The following is an 18,220-nucleotide window of genomic DNA, read 5'->3' as shown; positions in this document are numbered from 1 at the left end:
CTGGGAGCTAGCTGAAAGTCAATGGCAAGAGGCATATGCAACCACCAATCAGCAACTTCTACCTACGTATACTTTTCAAAGGAACAAAACAAATGACATACAATAAATAAATTGGAAAGTTGTTTAAAATGGTATACTCTGAATCTTGAAGAAAAAAAAAAAAAATTGGGTTTAATGTTTCTTTATGCAGGCATTTTCATTAACGTGCATTTATGAAATTGAATCCTTTAGATATACTGTAGGTGACTGTGCAAAACCAAAACCATCTTACAATACCGTATATTTTTAAATGATTTGAATATATGTACATATACATAGTAGATGAGGTTGAAAAGAAAAAAAAAAAAAAAAAGACCGAAGTCCATCAAGTTCAACCTATACAAATCTAAAATATATACAAAAAGCTCCAGTTAAGATTAAATAATCCCACTAAAAGGTGACCCATTTAATACTAGCAATCATATCCATGAATTTTGTTTATAGACAGAAATGTATCCAAATAATTTTTAAATGTATCTAGGGTATTGGCATTCACTACCTCCTTTGGTAATGAGTTCCAAAATGTTATTGCTCTTACAGTGAAAAAACGTTTCCGTTGCAGGAGATTAAATCTCCTTTCCTCCAACCTTAAATTGTAACCTCTGGTCACAAACTATTTTCTTGGAATAAACAGCGCTTCTGCCATCTCAGTATAAGGGCCTTGAATATATTTATAAAATATAGGGGAATAAAAGTAGAATGTTATGTGCCACAATCTTTTTCAGATTTTGATGTTGATATAATAGAGTTATAGATTAATGGCAAAGCAAAGTGTAATCTAGGTTGGGTGGTTCTTGTATTGATTTTTGATGAACTAGTTGTGGAACCCGAGAATCTCTCTCAAAATGCGTTGTTCCTATGACCTCTATATACTCTAACATTGAATGTAATTACAACCTTGTACCTAGGTGAATTAAGGTAAATGTTTTATTGCTATCATCCATACAATCTATTATAACGTAGAAATTCTAGTCTAGAGAACTACAAGTTGTTATTTAATACCATTTATACAATGTCACATTTTATTTTTTTAATGTTACAGTGTGAACTCAGAAAATTACAGGTATAGCAATTGAAAAACTGCTTTGGAATGTGTAAAAAATAAACTTACAAACCAAATGCCAAACATCTAGTACTGTACACTTATTAAATACAGCTGCAATTTTAACACACCTGATATTAGAATGAATAATGTAAAAATAATACTATACCTGTCAATCAGGGAATCTCTCATACTTGTAGCAATACTGCTAGGCTGAGCATCGCTTAATTTAAATACACTTTCAATGACTGAAAGCTCTGTGCTGGTTGTATCCAGGCCACAAAAAGAACACCAATCATTAACAACCATTCCTGCAGCAATCACTTCACTTCCACGATTAACTGTCCCAGCCTGCAATTACATGGTAAACAAAAAATATACAGACTGTAAAACTCCTGTAGTACTATCAGAATTTGCAGCTGATTTGAGATCACTGCAGTGAGTAAATATAAAACACATTCTAGCTTTATGGATAGTGCTGATCTTGCTAAACTTTGCTTGCCAAGTACAGGGTGCATGATGTGCTTTGCAAAATGATAAAAAATAACTAAAAGTTGAAAAAGCAGAAATAATGTAATCTATTATTCTCATTTCTCCTGTTAAGTGTAGTCAGTCCACGGGTCATCCATTATTTATGGGATTATAACTCCTCCCTAGCAGGAAGTGCAAGAGGATCACCCAAGCAGAGCTGCTATATAGCTCCTCCCCTCTACGTCATATCCAGTCATTCTCTTGCACCTAACTAAAGATAGGACGTGTGAGAGGACTGTGGTGTGTTAAACTTAGTTTTTATTTCTTCAATCAAAAGTTTGTTATTTTAAACGGCACCGGAGTGTGTTGTTTGTTCTCAGGCAGCATTAGAAGAAGAATCTGCCTGAGTTTGTCTATGATCTTAGCGGTCGTAACTAAGATCCACTTGCTGTTCTCGGCCATTCTGAGGAGTGAGGTAACTTCAGAACAGGGGATAGCATGCAGGGCCCACCTGCAAGGAGGTATGTGCAGTAAATTATTTTCTAAGGAATGGAATTGACTGAGAAAATACTGCTAATACCAATGTAATGTAAGTGCAGCCTTAAATGCAGTAGTAGCGACTGGTATCAGGCTGATATGTATGTATGTATACTCTGAGGTATTTCTGGGGAATGGAATTTCACTAAGAAAATACTGTCAATATTAAAGTAATATTTGAGCCTGCACTGCAGTGAAAGCGACTAGCAGCAGGCTTATTAACACTTCATAATTTTCAATTTTTAAAACGTTTACTGGCATGTTAATCGTTTTTTCTGAGGTACTTGGTGATAAAACTTTATGGGCATGATTTTACCACATGGCTGTCGTTTTTTTCTGAATAGAAACAGTTTACTGAGCTTCCCCACTGTTGTAATATGAGTGGGAGGGGCCTATTTTAGCGCTTTATTGCGCAGTAAAAATTTAGTCACAGTCTTCCTATTTCTTCCTCCATGATCCAGGACGTCTCTACAGAGCCCAGGGGTCTCCAAAACTAGTTTTGAGGGAGGTAATCAGTCACAGCAGACCTGTGACAGTGTGTTTGACTGTGATAAAAAAGTTTATTATTTCAACTGTTATCCGTTTTGGGTATTAAGGGGTTAATCATCCTTTTGCTGGTGGGTGCAATCCTCTGCTAACTTTATACATTTTCTGTTAAAATTTGGTTGTTTTAACATATTTGGTTCATTGTTAATTCAACTGTGTCACATTTTTATTTTTCTTAAAGGCGCAGTAGCGTTTTTTATATAGCTTGTAAATTTATTTAAAAGTTTTTTTCCCAAGCTTGCTAGTGTTATTGCTAGTCTGTTTAAACATGTCTGACAAAGATGAATCTGTTTGTTCACTATGTTTAAAGGCCAATGTGGAGCCCAATAGAAATTTGTGCACTCAATGTATAGATGTTACTTTGAATAAAAGTCAAACTTTATATGTTAAAAAAATATCACCAGACAACGAGGGGGAAGTTATGCCGACTAACTCTCCTCACGTGTCAGTACCTTCGCCTCCCGCTCAGGAGGTGCGTGATATTGTGGCGCCAAGAACATCAGGGCGGCCCATACAAATCACTTTGCAAGACATGGCTAATGTTATGACTGAAGTACTATCTAAATTGCCAGAATTAAGAGGTAAACGCGATCACTCTGGGGTAAGAACAGAGTGCGCTGATAATAATAGAGCCATGTCTGATACTGCGTCACAATTTAAAGAACATGAGGACGGAGAGCTTCATTCTGTGGGTGACGGATCTGATCCAAGTAAACTGGATTCAGAGATTTCAAATTTTAAATTTAAGCTTGAGAACCTCCGTGTATTACTAGGGGAGGTATTAGCGGCTCTGAATGATTGTAACACGGTTGCAATTCCAGAGAAAGTATGTAGGCTGGATAAATATTTTGCGGTACCGATGTGTACTGACGTTTTTCCTATACCTAAAAGGCTTACAGAAATTGTTAATAAGGAGTGGGATAGACCCGGTGTGCCCTTTTCACCCCCTCCTATATTTAGAAAGATGTTTCCAATAGACGCCACCACACGGGACCTATGGCAGACGGTCCCTAAGGTGGAGGGAGCAGTTTCTACTCTGGCTAAGCGCACCACTATCCCGGTGGAGGATAGCTGTGTTTTTTCAGATCCAATGGATAAAAAGTTAGAGGGTTACCTTAAGAGAATGTTTGTTCAGCAAGGTTTTATATTACAACCCCTTGCATGCATCGCGCCTGTCATTGCTGCGGCAGCATTCTGGTTTGAGTCTCTGGAAGAGACCCTTAGCACAGCTCCATTGGATGAGATTATGAACAAGCTTAAAGCCCTTAAGCTAGCTAATTCATTTATTTCTGATGCCGTAGTACACTTAACCAAACTTACGGCTAAGAACTCCGGATTCGCCATTCAAGCGCGTAGAGCGCTGTGGCTTAAATCCTGGTCAGCTGACGTGACTTCTAAATCTAAATTGCTTAATATTCCTTTCAAAGGGCAGACATTATTCGGGCCCGGCTTGAAAGAAATTATCGCTGACATTACTGGAGGTAAGGGCCATGCACTGCCTCAAGACAGGGCCAAACCAAAGGCTAAACAGTCTAATTTTCGTGCCTTTCGTAAATTCAAGGCAGGAGCAGCATCAACTTCCTCCGCTCCAAGACAGGAAGGAACTGTTGCTCGCTACAGACAGGGCTGGAAACCTAACCAGTCCTGGAACAAGGGCAAGCAGGCCAGAAAACCTGCTGCTGCCCCTAAGACAGCATGAAGTGAGGGCCCCCGATCCGGAAACGGATCTAGTGGGGGGCAGACTTTCTCTCTTCGCCCAGGCTTGGGCAAGAGATGTCCAGGATCCCTGGGCGTTGGAGATCATATCTCAGTGATATCTGCTGGACTTCAAAGCTTCTCCTCCACAAGGGAGATTTCATCTTTCAAGGTTATCAGCAAACCAGATAAAGAGGCGTTTCTACGCTGTGTACAAGACCTCTTACTAATGGGAGTGATCCACCCAGTTCCGCGGTCGGAACACGGGCAAGGATTCTATTCAAATCTGTTTGTGGTTCCCAAAAAAGAGGGAACCTTCAGACCAATCTTGGACTTAAAGATCCTAAACAAATTCCTAAGAGTTCCATCGTTCAAAATGGAAACTATTTGAACCATCTTACCCATGATCCAAGAGGGTCAGTACATGACCACAGTGGATTTAAAGGATTCCTACCTTCACATTCCAATTCACAAGGATCATTACCGGTATCTAAGATTTGCCTTCCTAAACAGGCATTACCAGTTTGTAGCTCTTCCCTTCGGGTTAGCTACGGCTCCAAGAATCTTTACAAAGGTTCTGGGCTCTCTTCTGGCGGTACTAAGACCGCGAGGCATAGCGGTAGCTCCGTACCTAGACGACATTCTGATACAAGCGTCAAGTTTCCAAACTGCCAAGTCTCATACAGAGTTAGTTCTGGCATTTCTAAGGTCACATGGGTGGAAGGTGAACGTAGAAAAGAGTTCTCTATTGCCACTCACAAGAGTTCCCTTTCTAGGGACTCTTATAGATTCTGTAGAAATGAAAATTTACCTGACGGAGGACAGGTTATCAAAACTTCTAAATGCTTGCCGTGTCCTTCATTCCATTCAACACCCGTCAGTGGCTCAGTGCATGGAGGCAATCGGCTTAATGGTAGCGGCAATGGACATAGTACCATTTGCGCGCCTGCATCTCAGACCGCTGCAATTGTGCATGCTAAGTCAGTGGAATGGGGATTACTCAGATTTGTCCCCTCTGCTATATCTGGATCAAGAGACCAGAGATTCTCTTCTATGGTGGCTTTCTCGGCCACATCTGTCCAAGGGGATGCCCTTCCGCAGGCCAGATTGGACGATTGTAACAACAGACACCAGCCTTCTAGGTTGGGGCGCAGTCTGGAATTCCCTGAAGGCTCATGGACTCAGGAGGAGAGGCTCCTTCCAATAAACATTCTGGAGTTAAGAGCAATTTTCAATGCTCTTCTGGCTTGGCCTCAGTTAGCAACTCTGAGGTTCATCAGGTTTCAGTCGGACAACATCACAACTGTGGCTTACATCAACCATCAAGGAGGAACAAGGAGTTCCCTAGCGATGATGGAAGTCTCAAAGATAATTTGCTGGGCAGAGTCTCACTCTTGCCACCTGTCAGCGATCCACATCCCAGGCGTGGAGAACTGGGAGGCGGATTTTCTAAGTCGCCAGACCTTTCATCCGGGGGAGTGGGAACTTCATCCGGAGGTGTTTGCCCAACTGCTTCATCATTGGGGCAAACCAGATCTGGATCTCATGGCGTCTCGCCAGAACGCCAAGCTTCCTTATTACGGATCCAGGTCCAGGGACCCGGGAGCGGTGCTGATAGATGCTCTGACAGCACCTTGGGTCTTCAACATGGCTTATGTGTTTCCACCTTTCCCGATGCTTCCTCGATTGATTGCCAGGATCAAACAGGAGAGAGCATCGGTGATTCTAATAGCGCCTGCGTGGCCACGCAGGACCTGGTATGCAGATCTAGTGGACATGTCGTCCTGTACACCATGGTCTCTGCCTCTGAGACAGGACCTTCTGATTCAGGGTCCTTTCAAACATCCAAATTTAATTTCTCTGAGGCTGACTGCATGGAGATTGAACGCTTGATTCTATCAAAGCATGGATTCTCAGAGTCAGTGATTGATACCTTAATACAGGCTAGGAAACCTGTTACCAGGAAAATTTACCATAAAATATGGCGTAAATACTTATATTGGTGCGAATCCAAGAGTTACTCATGGAGTAAGGTTAGGATTCCTAGGATATTGTCTTTTCTACAAGAAGGTTTAGAAAAGGGTTTATCTGCTAGTTCGTTAAAGGGACAGATCTCAGCTCTGTCTATCCTTTTACACAAACGTCTGGCAGAAGTTCCAGACGTTCAGGCTTTTTGTCAGGCTTTGGCTAGGATTAAGCCTGTGTTTAAGACTGTTGCTCCGCCGTGGAGCTTAAACTTAGTTCTTAACGTTCTGCAAGGTGTTCCGTTTGAACCCCTTCATTCCATCGATATCAAGCTGTTATCTTGGAAAGTTCTGTTTTTAATGGCTATTTCCTCGGCTCGAAGAGTCTCCGAGTTATCGGCCTTACATTGTGATTCTCCTTATCTGATTTTTCATTCAGACAAGGTAGTTCTGCGTACTAAACCTGGGTTCTTACCTAAGGTAGTCACTAACAAGAATATCAATCAAGAGATTGTTGTTCCATCATTGTGTCCTAACCCTTCTTCAAAGAAGGAACGACTTTTGCACAATCTGGACGTCGTCCGTGCCCTGAAATTTTATTTGCAGGCAACTAAAGATTTTCGTCAAACTTCTTCCCTGTTTGTCGTTTATTCTGGACAGAGGAGAGGTCAAAAAGCTTCGGCTACCTCTCTCTCTTTTTGGCTTCGTAGCATAATACGTTTAGCCTATGAGACTGCTGGACAGCAGCCTCCTGAAAGGATTACAGCTCATTCCACTAGAGCTGTGGCTTCCACTTGGGCCTTTAAGAATGAGGCCTCTGTTGAACAGATTTGCAAGGCTGCAACTTGGTCTTCACTTCACACTTTTTCAAAATTTTACAAATTTGACACTTTTGCTTCTTCGGAGGCTGTTTTTGGGAGAAAGGTTCTACAGGCAGTGGTTCCTTCCGTGTAAAGATCCTGCCTGTCCCTCCCGTCATCCGTGTACTTTTAGCTTTGGTATTGGTATCCCATAAGTAATGGATGACCCGTGGACTGACTACACTTACCAGGAGAAAATATAATTTATGCTTACCTGATAAATTCATTTCTCCTGTAGTGTAGTCAGTCCACGGCCCGCCCTGTTTTTTACGACAGGTCTAAATTTTAATTAAACTCCAGTCACCACTGCACCCTATAGTTTCTCCTTTCTCGTATGGTTTCGGTCGAATGACTGGATATGACGTAGAGGGGAGGAGCTATATAGCAGCTCTGCTTGGGTGATCCTCTTGCACTTCCTGTTAGGGAGGAGTTATAATCCCATAAGTAATGGATGACTCGTGGACTGACTACACTACAGGAGAAATGAATTTATCAGGTAAGCATAAATAATATTTTTTAGCCTGGTACTCTGCAGCATTGATTACAATGTATGCCATGTTTTAAAGGATTGGAAGCCATTTATATTTTGAATCAATTGTGCTGCAATACAGGATTACCAAGAAACAGGGTTTGCCAAAAGTTCATCACCCAAGATATGATCAAGTAGAGACACTGTTTACAATATCATGCTAAGAAGAAAAACAAACTGATGATCTCTCTAGGGTCTTTGTGTCTAATACACCAGCAGAATTACTTACCACAAGGGGAACTTGTAAGAGTGAAGACAGTTCATCTTGATCTTCAATTGATGTTTTTGGGTGCACTAAGCCTCCTTGATTACTAAATGCACAGTAGCTGCCAACCAGAACTTGCTCTGCAATAGTCTGCCTAAAAACTTCAACTTTTAGGACATCTGCCAAAATCTCTTCTGTCTCCTGCAAGAAAGGTTATTGGTTAAAGGGCCATGAAAACCAAACTTTTTTCTTTCATGATTCAGATAGAGAATACAATTTTAAACAACTTATATTTACTTCTATTATCTAATCTGCTTAATTCTTTTGGTATCCTTTGTTAATGCAGCAATGCACTTATGGGAGCTAGCTAAACACATTAGGTGAGCCAATGACATGTATATATTCAACCACCAATGAGTAGCTCCTAAGCCAATCTAGGTATACTTTTCAACAAGGATACCAATAGAATAAAACAAATTAAATAATAGAAGTAAATTGCAAAGTTGTTTAAAAATTACATGCTGTATCTGAAACAAAACAAAATTGGGCTTTATGCATCTACAGTATAAGTATAAACAGTCTATTACATACTCAAGAAGACTGTATATTCACCAGAGGCACTGTAGATATAACAGACTGCATATTTAACATAGTTTTGCTGCATTTCTGAGTGGTTATACTGAAGGCTTAGACAAGAAGAGTGCAGAAGATCCTTCCTTTGTACACAAAACACAAGAAGTGGATCAGTTTCTTTCTTACTATAAAATAGAGAAAGTCCACCTCATGCTTCCTTACAAATGAATGAATACAAGTTATTTGCATTTCAATTAGACACTTTATCTAAATATCTGTTTTAAAAGGGGGGTTTAGAAAAAATGATTACATTTTTTTATTATTTAAATTTTTCTGTAAAAAAAAAAAAAAATCTAAAGATTTTCTATTGAATACACAGTCCAAATTATTCATCCTGAAATAAGGATTAGTTTTTTATTCTATAGCATGAGGTTGCATCAACGGATTGATGCTGCAATGTTTGCAATTTTTGATAAATGAATTACATTTCTGTAAGGTTATTTTAAACATTAACCCTTTCCCTCCATTAGGATGTTCCATACCATCCTAACTGCGCTGGGCTTTAGCCATTTGGCTGTCCTAAAACCATACGGCTTGATAAATGGGATCAGGGCTGGAGGGCGTGCCTAGCGTCATAGGCACTCCCCCTAACTTAATACCATAATTCTGATGTAAACTCATTGAAATCACGTGATACACAGGAGGATCCCATAAATCCTCAGAAAGGGAGCTGAGGATTTATGGGATCCTCATTTTATTCAAATTATGGGAATAATCTGAGTCGCAGATAGAGGTGTTGTATTTACCCTTACTAAGATGAGGTAATATTAGACTGGTAGTTGACTGATAAACTCAGCATTGCTACAAGATAAAAAATAACTCAGCATGCTTATGTGCAACGGCGCATTTACTGATTAAAATGTATAAGCACCAAACCTGCTATACTGAGTGATATGATTTAATTTTATGTACTATTGACAATTTAGTTTAAACCCATTTACTAAGTGTTGCCATAACATTTTTAGTCAGGATTCGGTATGTTAAGTAAGCTAGTTTGAATTTAACCCGATTTTACCGATGCCTACGGAGCAATATATTAATTATATTAAGATCATACACACATGAGTTTTTTCATTTAAATATCTACTATTGCTATCTGCATTTATTTAAATTTAGCAAATATACTGTTATTGATAAATACTTGTGTTGCGATTCGCAATCCAAACATTGTTGTTAGATAGCAACATCAATTCACTAACTTGTTTAGAATTTGAATGACAGTTTAATATAGATGTATCTAGTAGCATCATACCGTTTATACATTACACAAAGCGAAGAGCAGCTTGTATCTATATCTATGCCTATTTAAAGTGTCAGTAAACCTTAAAAATAATGTTATATAATTCTGCACATAGTGCAGAATTATATAACATTACATTAACCAAACTTTTTTCAATTTTTCACATAATTTTTTCATTTTTGAATAAGCAATCTGACACGGTTTGGTTTCTTTATATTTGCAATCACAAAGGATAATTTTTCACCCTCTTGACCACTCTTATAATTTTGTACACATTATCACCACTAACATTGGTACACAATATCTCTTACGGTATCCTTTTCCTAGTCGATATCAGCAATCCATACATTTGATTTTATTGTATTTATTTAAATGCACACCTTGGATTGATTTCTTTCAGACATTGTTTGAATTTTCTTATGTTTTTATTGGAGGTTCTATCATTGCTTCTACATCAATTCATCATTCAGTGTTTTTATATAGATATATCCAATATTCAATTTGTACAAGAGTGGATCCACATCTTATTGTTTTTATTGTCATTTATTATCACTGTACCCATCGTGGCATGTTTTATTCTTGTGTAAATTACTAGATCTACAATTAAAATAATTCTAAACACACACTCTATACATTGTACAACACTTAGCCTATTTTGAGCCGCTCTGAAAACATTTATTTTCTTAGTATATCTTCTAAGCTAGCTAGCTCACTGTTCAGAGCTATAGGTGTCCGTCTTTGGCGCTATACCCCATTGAAATCCTTATTACCTTAATAATAAAACTTCACGTGAAAGAACAAAAAAAGATATGCATGCTACTAGTGCTTTACTATCATTACTGAATGCAAGGATTAATCACAGAAGCTTACAGCACTGCCTGTGCTACTTTCAAAAGAACAGAAGCTTTTATTGCTAAATATTTAATGTTCACATAACGTTTTAATTGAAGCACACACAGGTGGTTTTCATTTAAATTACTGTCTGCTGTTTTTAGAGTCTGCATATGTAAGAGAATCCCAGTAGATAATAAACTTTTCCATTTACAAACTTTTGGGTAAGTTACATCTTCAATAAATTCAAAATACATACCCTGTCAAGATCTGGATGGACAAGTGCCACATAGTCATTACATGCTATTACATTCCCTAAGGCTGACAGACGTTCCTCTACTCTCTGGATGCGGACAGAATCTGGCAAACTGTTTCTGATATGCTGAAGCTCCTGGTCTGTTGTACTACTTGGAACTAGAAGACCATTACGGTTTCCTAAAATATAAGACATTTTTCATTTAAACAAAGCGGTGCACCAATTTCTGTTGACTACTAATTTTATGACAGTTAAGAACAACTTTTCTTAGCCAGACATCTTTGAGAGATACCATAGTCAGCTTTTATTCTGTAAATCTAAGAGGGGATTTTAAAATGTAATTCCGTTTTAGAAAAAAAAACCCAAAACACCAACTCATTTTACTGTCCTGAATAAACTAATGTTTTGTTCTCACACTTGATGTCTCTCTACTTGTAAAGCAAAGGCAGTTGTCATTATCAGTCAGAGGATTTACTGTAGTATACTTGCATTAAATAGTTTTACTATTTTATTTTCAGGCCAAAAAATGTAAATTACTGAATGCTACTGTTACATATACATGATATATAATGTTTGAGTACACAGTCTCTTTAAATGGACATTAAACTGCTGGGTACAAGTACAGAAGAATGGTTACTACTCACAGTACTATTGTTTTTCCTCCTGTGATTGCTCTTATTTTAACCCTTCAAAAGTGCATGTAAATTTTGAATGAAACAGTGCCCGGTTTTTAAAAATACTATTAAAAACAGGGGCACTTTCATTCATTACAATATACATTGAAGCATTTTTTTTTAATACTTACCTTTTTCTTTAGGATAAGAAGACTAGTGATCCTCAGCTAGCTTCTCCTGCTGTACTTAGCATATCAATGACGAAACCGGCTTCCTCCAATCGTTGCGTGGTCTCATGAGCTGGACGCCTTGGGGTGCTCGCAACGACTGGAGGAAGCCGGTTTCGAAATGGCGGTTCTAAGTACAGAGGAGAAGTGGGCAGAGGATCGCCAGTCTGGTTTTCCTAAAGAACAAGGTATTTTAAAAAAATGCTTCAATGTAAATTGTAATGAATGAAAGTGCCCCTGTTTTTAATAATATTTTTAAAAACCGGACACTTATTCATTCAAATTTACATTCTTTTCACACTGGGCGGCGCCATGTTTGGAATTTAAGAATTCTTGTACCCTATGACACAAGTGTTGCACATTTACAGATCAGTGATATTGTTGTCTTCTTGACAAGCTGTATCCTGCACTTCAGTTTAGCTGCACAATACAGAGTGGGAGCTGTACATTTTTGCATGGGCTGCATTTCAATGTTATTTGAGGGCTTTTTAGATTTGTTATGTAATTTTAAATTGTTTAAAAAAAAAAATGTAACTTCTGCTTTCTAATGATACAGAACATAAGTTTTGCATAAATTAGTTTATTTGAAAAAACAGAATTTATGTTTACCTGATAAATTTCTTTCTCCAACGGTGTGTCCGGTCCACGGCGTCATCCTTACTTGTGGGATATTCTCTTCCCCAACAGGAAATGGCAAAGAGCCCAGCAAAGCTGGTCACATGATCCCTCCTAGGCTCCGCCTACCCCAGTCATTCGACCGACGTTAAGGAGGAATATTTGCATAGGAGAAACCATATGGTACCGTGGTGACTGTAGTTAAAGAAAATAAAATATCAGACCTGATTAAAAAAACCAGGGCGGGCCGTGGACCGGACACACCGTTGGAGAAAGAAATTTATCAGGTAAACATAAATTCTGTTTTCTCCAACATAGGTGTGTCCGGTCCACGGCGTCATCCTTACTTGTGGGAACCAATACCAAAGCTTTAGGACACGGATGAAGGGAGGGAGCAAATCAGGTCACCTAAATGGAAGGCACCACGGCTTGCAAAACCTTTCTCCCAAAAATAGCCTCAGAAGAAGCAAAAGTATCAAACTTGTAAAATTTGGTAAAAGTGTGCAGTGAAGACCAAGTCGCTGCCCTACATATCTGATCAACAGAAGCCTCGTTCTTGAAGGCCCATGTGGAAGCCACAGCCCTAGTGGAATGAGCTGTGATTCTTTCGGGAGGCTGCCGTCCGGCAGTCTCGTAAGCCAATCTGATGATGCTTTTAATCCAAAAAGAGAGAGAGGTAGAAGTTGCTTTTTGACCTCTCCTTTTACCTGAATAAACAACAAACAAGGAAGATGTTTGTCTAAAATCCTTTGTAGCATCTAAATAGAATTTTAGAGCGCGAACAACATCCAAATTGTGCAACAAACGTTCCTTCTTTGAAACTGGTTTTGGACACAGAGAAGGTACGATAATCTCCTGGTTAATGTTTTTGTTAGAAACAACTTTTGGAAGAAAACCAGGTTTAGTACGTAAAACCACCTTATCTGCATGGAACACCAGATAAGGAGGAGAACACTGCAGAGCAGATAATTCTGAGACTCTTCTAGCAGAAGAAATCGCAACTAAAAACAAAACTTTCCAAGATAATAACTTAATATCAACGGAATGTAAGGGTTCAAACGGAACCCCCTGAAGAACTGAAAGAACTAAATTGAGACTCCAAGGAGGAGTCAAAGGTTTGTAAACAGGCTTGATTCTAACCAGAGCCTGAACAAAGGCTTGAACATCTGGCACAGCTGCCAGCTTTTTGTGAAGTAATACCGACAAGGCAGAAATCTGTCCCTTCAGGGAACTTGCAGATAATCCTTTTTCCAATCCTTCTTGAAGGAAGGATAGAATCCTAGGAATCTTAACCTTGTCCCAAGGGAATCCTTTAGATTCACACCAACAGATATATTTTTTCCAAATTTTGTGGTAAATCTTTCTAGTCACAGGCTTTCTGGCCTGAACAAGAGTATCGATCACAGAATCTGAGAATCCTCGCTTCGATAAAATCAAGCGTTCAATCTCCAAGCAGTCAGCTGGAGTGAAACCAGATTCGGATGTTCGAACGGACCCTGAACAAGAAGGTCTCGTCTCAAAGGTAGCTTCCAAGGTGGAGCCGATGACATATTCACCAGATCTGCATACCAAGTCCTGCGTGGCCACGCAGGAGCTATCAAGATCACCGACGCCCTCTCCTGCTTGATCCTGGCTATCAGCCTGGGGATGAGAGGAAATGGCGGGAACACATAAGCTAGTTTGAAGGTCCAAGGTGCTACTAGTGCATCCACTAGAGCCGCCTTGGGATCCCTGGATCTGGCCCCGTAGCAAGGAACTTTGAAGTTCTGACGAGAGGCCATCAGATCCATGTCTGGAATGCCCCACAGGTGAGTGACTTGGGCAAAGATTTCCGGATGGAGTTCCCACTCCCCCGGATGCAATGTCTGACGACTCAGAAAATCCGCTTCCCAATTTTCCACTCCTGGGATGTGGATAGCAGACAGGTGGCAGGAGTGAGACTCCGCCCAAAGAATAATTTTGGTTACTTCTTCCATCGCTAGGGAACTCCTTGTTCCCCCCTGATGGTTGATGTACGCAACAGTCGTCATGTTGTCTGATTGAAACCGTATGAACCTGGTCCTCGCAAGCTGGGGCCAGGCCTGGAGCGCATTGAATATCGCTCTCAGTTCCAGAATATTGCACACCAATTTTTGAAGCTTTAACCCTTAAAATAACGGAACCGGAGCCGTTTTAAGCTTTAAACCCCTTTACAGTCCCTGGTATCTGCTTTGCTGAGACCCAACCAAACCCAAAGGGGAATACGATACCAAATGACGCCTTCAGAAGTCTTTTATAAGTATCAGAGCTCCTCTCACATGCGACTGCATGCCATGCCTCTCAAAAACAAGTGCGCAACACCGGCGCGAAAATGAGACTCTGCCTATGCTTTGGGAAAGCCCCTAAAGAATAAGGTGTCTAAAACAGTGCCTGCCGATATTATTAAATCAAAATACCCAGAATAAATGATTCCTCAAGGCTAAATAAGTGTTAATATCAATCGATTTAGCCCAAAAAAAGTCTACAGTTTAAATAAGCCCTTGTGAAGCCCTTATTTACAATCGTAATAAACATGGCTTACCGGATCCCATAGGGAAAATGACAGCTTCCAGCATTACATCGTCTTGTTAGAATGTGTCATACCTCAAGCAGCAAGAGACTGCAAACTGTTCCCCCAACTGAAGTTAATTGCTCTCAACAGTCCTGTGTGGAACAGCCATGGATTTTAGTTACGGTTGCTAAAATCATTTTCCTCATACAAACAGAATTCTTCATCTCTTTTCTGTTTCTGAGTAAATAGTACGTACCAGCACTATTTGAAAATAACAAACTCTTGATTGAATAATGAAAAACTACAGTTAAACACTAAAAAACTCTAAGCCATCTCCGTGGAGATGTTGCCTGTACAACGGCAAAGAGAATGACTGGGGTAGGCGGAGCCTAGGAGGGATCATGTGACCAGCTTTGCTGGGCTCTTTGCCATTTCCTGTTGGGGAAGAGAATATCCCACAAGTAAGGATGACGCCGTGGACCGGACACACCTATGTTGGAGAAATAAAAAAATAAGGTAAACACAGAGTAACTTCTATTGCTTAAGATGTTTTGGATAGAAAATCCCTTAAGACAAATGCCATACTCACCAACGCACATTCTTCCAATAATCCTGCATCCTGCAATTGAGGCATGGACTACAGGAATTGTTTCAGAAAGTTCCCCCTCAAAAACACTGAAAAATAAAAAGTTCATTGTAATCAAAGATATGAATATTTCAGGTAATATGATACGGCACACCACCAATTAATTAGCTTGCACTACAGTATATAGGCAGTGCCTGACATATAACACTACCACGAACAAATATAAAAAACCAATCGCTTGAGTGAAACCCCCCCACCCCCATAATTTATGTAAGAACTTGCCTGATAAATTAATTTCTTTCATATTGGCAAGAGTCCATGAACTAGTGACGTATGGGATATACAACCCTATCAGGAGGGGTAAAGTTTCCCAAACCTCACAATGCCTATACATACACCCCTCACCACACCCACAATACAGTTAAATAGCCAAGTAGTGGGGTGATAAAATAAGGAGTAGAAAAGCATACAAAAAGAGGAACTGGAAAAATAACTGCTTTTATACAGAAAATCATAACCACCATAAAAAGGGTGGGCCTCATGGACTCTTGCTAATATGAAAGAAATTAATTTATCAGGGAAGTTCTTACATAAATTAGGTTCTCTTTCATGTAATTGGCAAGAGTCATGTGCTAGTGACGTATGGGATAGAAATACCCAAGATGTGGAAGTCCACAGAAGAGTCACTAGAGAGGGAGGGATAAAATAACAGCTATTTCCACTAAGAAATTAAATCCACACAATAATTCAGTTTTCCTCAAAAAAACTTAAATCAATCAAAAGCAGTAAAATCAAACAAATAGCTGCCTGAAGCACTTTTTCTACCAAAGACTGCTTCAAAAGAAGCAAAAATACATCAAAATGGTAAAAACAATAAAAGTATGCAAAGAAGACCAAAATTACTGATTTGTAAATTTGATCAACCTAAGCTTCATTCTGAAAAGTCCAAGAAAATGCGACTGAGCTTAGGAGAATGAGCTGTAAAACTGAGGCGGAGCCTGCCCTGTCTCAAAATAAGCCTTGAAAAACAAAAGCTTTAATCAGGATGCCAAATAAATGGCAGAGGCTTCCTAAACTTTTCTGGAAACAAAAAAAAAAGCAAATAGACTAGAAGTCTTCTGAAATCCTAGTAACCTCGATATAGAATTATAAAGCTCTTACCACATCCAAAGGATGTAAAGAACTCTCAAAGAATTATTTAGGATTAGGACACAAAAAGGGACAACAAATTCTCTACTAATGTTCAAATTCACAATTTTAGGAAAAAAAAAAAAAAAAAAAAAAGTCCACAAAACAACTTATCTAGATGGAAAAAAAATTTGAAGGAGGCACACAAGAGAGCTGATAAATCAGAAACTCTTGTAGCAGAAGAGATAGTCAAAAGAAACAACACTTTCCAAGAAAGTAGATAATCTCCAAAGAAAATATAGGCTCATAAGAAAAAAAAAAAGTCAGCAATATCTTTAAACCAAATAAGACTCCAAAAAGGAGAAATTAATAAATGAACAGGCTTGATACCAACCAAAGCCTGAACAAAACAGTGAATATCAGGAAGTCAAAAATTTGCAGACAAACTTATCCAAACCATCCTGAAAAATCCTAGGAATTCTAAAAGAATGCCAAGAGAATTTATGAGAAGAACATTATAAAAATATAGGTTTTCCAAACCTGATAATACATGTTCCTTAAAACAGACTTATAAGCCTGCAACATAGCGATAAAAACAGAGTTAGAGAAACTTCTATGACTAAACACTTATAAATTTCCATATCCCCTAATTAGTCATTTGAGATCCTGATGGAAAAATAGCCCCTAAAACAAGAGGGCAGGCCAAAGAGAAGCAGCCAATGATGGCAACTGGACATCCGAACAAGATCCACATACCAAACCTGTGAGGCCATGCTGATGCTATCAGAAACATGACACTGTTCCAATATGATCTTGAAAATCATCTTTGGAAGAAAAAAAAAAAACAACAACAACGAGGCGGAAAGATGTAGTCAGGTTGCAAAACCAAGACACTGCTTAATGCATCCACCATCTCCACCTTAGGATCCCTGGACCTGAAAAGGTACCTGGGAAATTGAAAAAACACATCTGTATAGAGACACCACTCTCCCGGATGTAAAGACTGACGGCTGAGATAATCCACTTTCCAAATGTCTAAAATCGTAGAAAATAGACAGGAGATGTATTCTATCTAAGAACGTATTCAAGATGCTTCTTAATTGCTAAGGAACTAAGAGTCCCTATTGTTGATTGACATATACCACAGTTATGATATTGAACGTCTGAAAGCAAAAAATAAAGTTCTCTCATAAAAGAGGTCAAGCCTGAAAGAGCTCTGAAAAATAGCACAGAGTTCCAAAATATCGATTAGAAACCTCGCCTCTTGAAGTTTCCAAACCCCTTGTGCTGTCAAAATACCCTCAGACAGCTCCCCAACCTGTAAGACTTGCATCCATTAAGAATACAGTCCAGGAAGGACGAACAAAAGGAGGCCCCCTGAATAAAATCATAGACAAATCACCAAAACAGAGAGAGAAGAGTGTTAGGATTTAAAAATATCAATTGTGATATGTAAAAACAAACCCTGTATCATTGATTAAGGAAGCAAATCAAAAAGATCTCAGATGAAAAACGAGCAAAGGGAACCAAATGAACTACATCACCGGACTAAAAGTAGTGCAGAAAAAAAAACCCCCTCTAAACCTCCAGAAATAGTGGAGATAATAGAAATCAAATAACTTATCCTAACAAGAGAGAGATAATAAAATATATTTGAAATCATAATAATAGA

General features: G+C 39.0%; 1 protein-coding gene across 1 annotated transcript in view; it reads right to left on the bottom strand.

The window, feature by feature from the left end:
* Positions 1-18,220, bottom strand: part of EIF6 (eukaryotic translation initiation factor 6) — a 40,722-nt gene that overhangs the window by 2,695 nt on the left and 19,807 nt on the right. Inside the window, exons 3-6 of the mRNA XM_053720650.1 lie at positions 15,424-15,509; positions 10,852-11,027; positions 7,913-8,089; positions 1,251-1,432 (exon numbers count right to left, since the gene is read on the bottom strand). Of these exons, the coding sequence (XP_053576625.1) occupies positions 1,251-1,432; positions 7,913-8,089; positions 10,852-11,027; positions 15,424-15,509 (621 nt within the window). The remainder of the gene's footprint in view (positions 1-1,250; positions 1,433-7,912; positions 8,090-10,851; positions 11,028-15,423; positions 15,510-18,220) is intronic.

Source organism: Bombina bombina, chromosome 1, assembly GCF_027579735.1.
Source record: "Bombina bombina isolate aBomBom1 chromosome 1, aBomBom1.pri, whole genome shotgun sequence".
NCBI lineage: Eukaryota > Metazoa > Chordata > Amphibia > Anura > Bombinatoridae > Bombina > Bombina bombina.
Note: the sequence above shows the minus strand (reverse complement) of the source record. Positions and strands in the feature narration are given on the sequence as shown.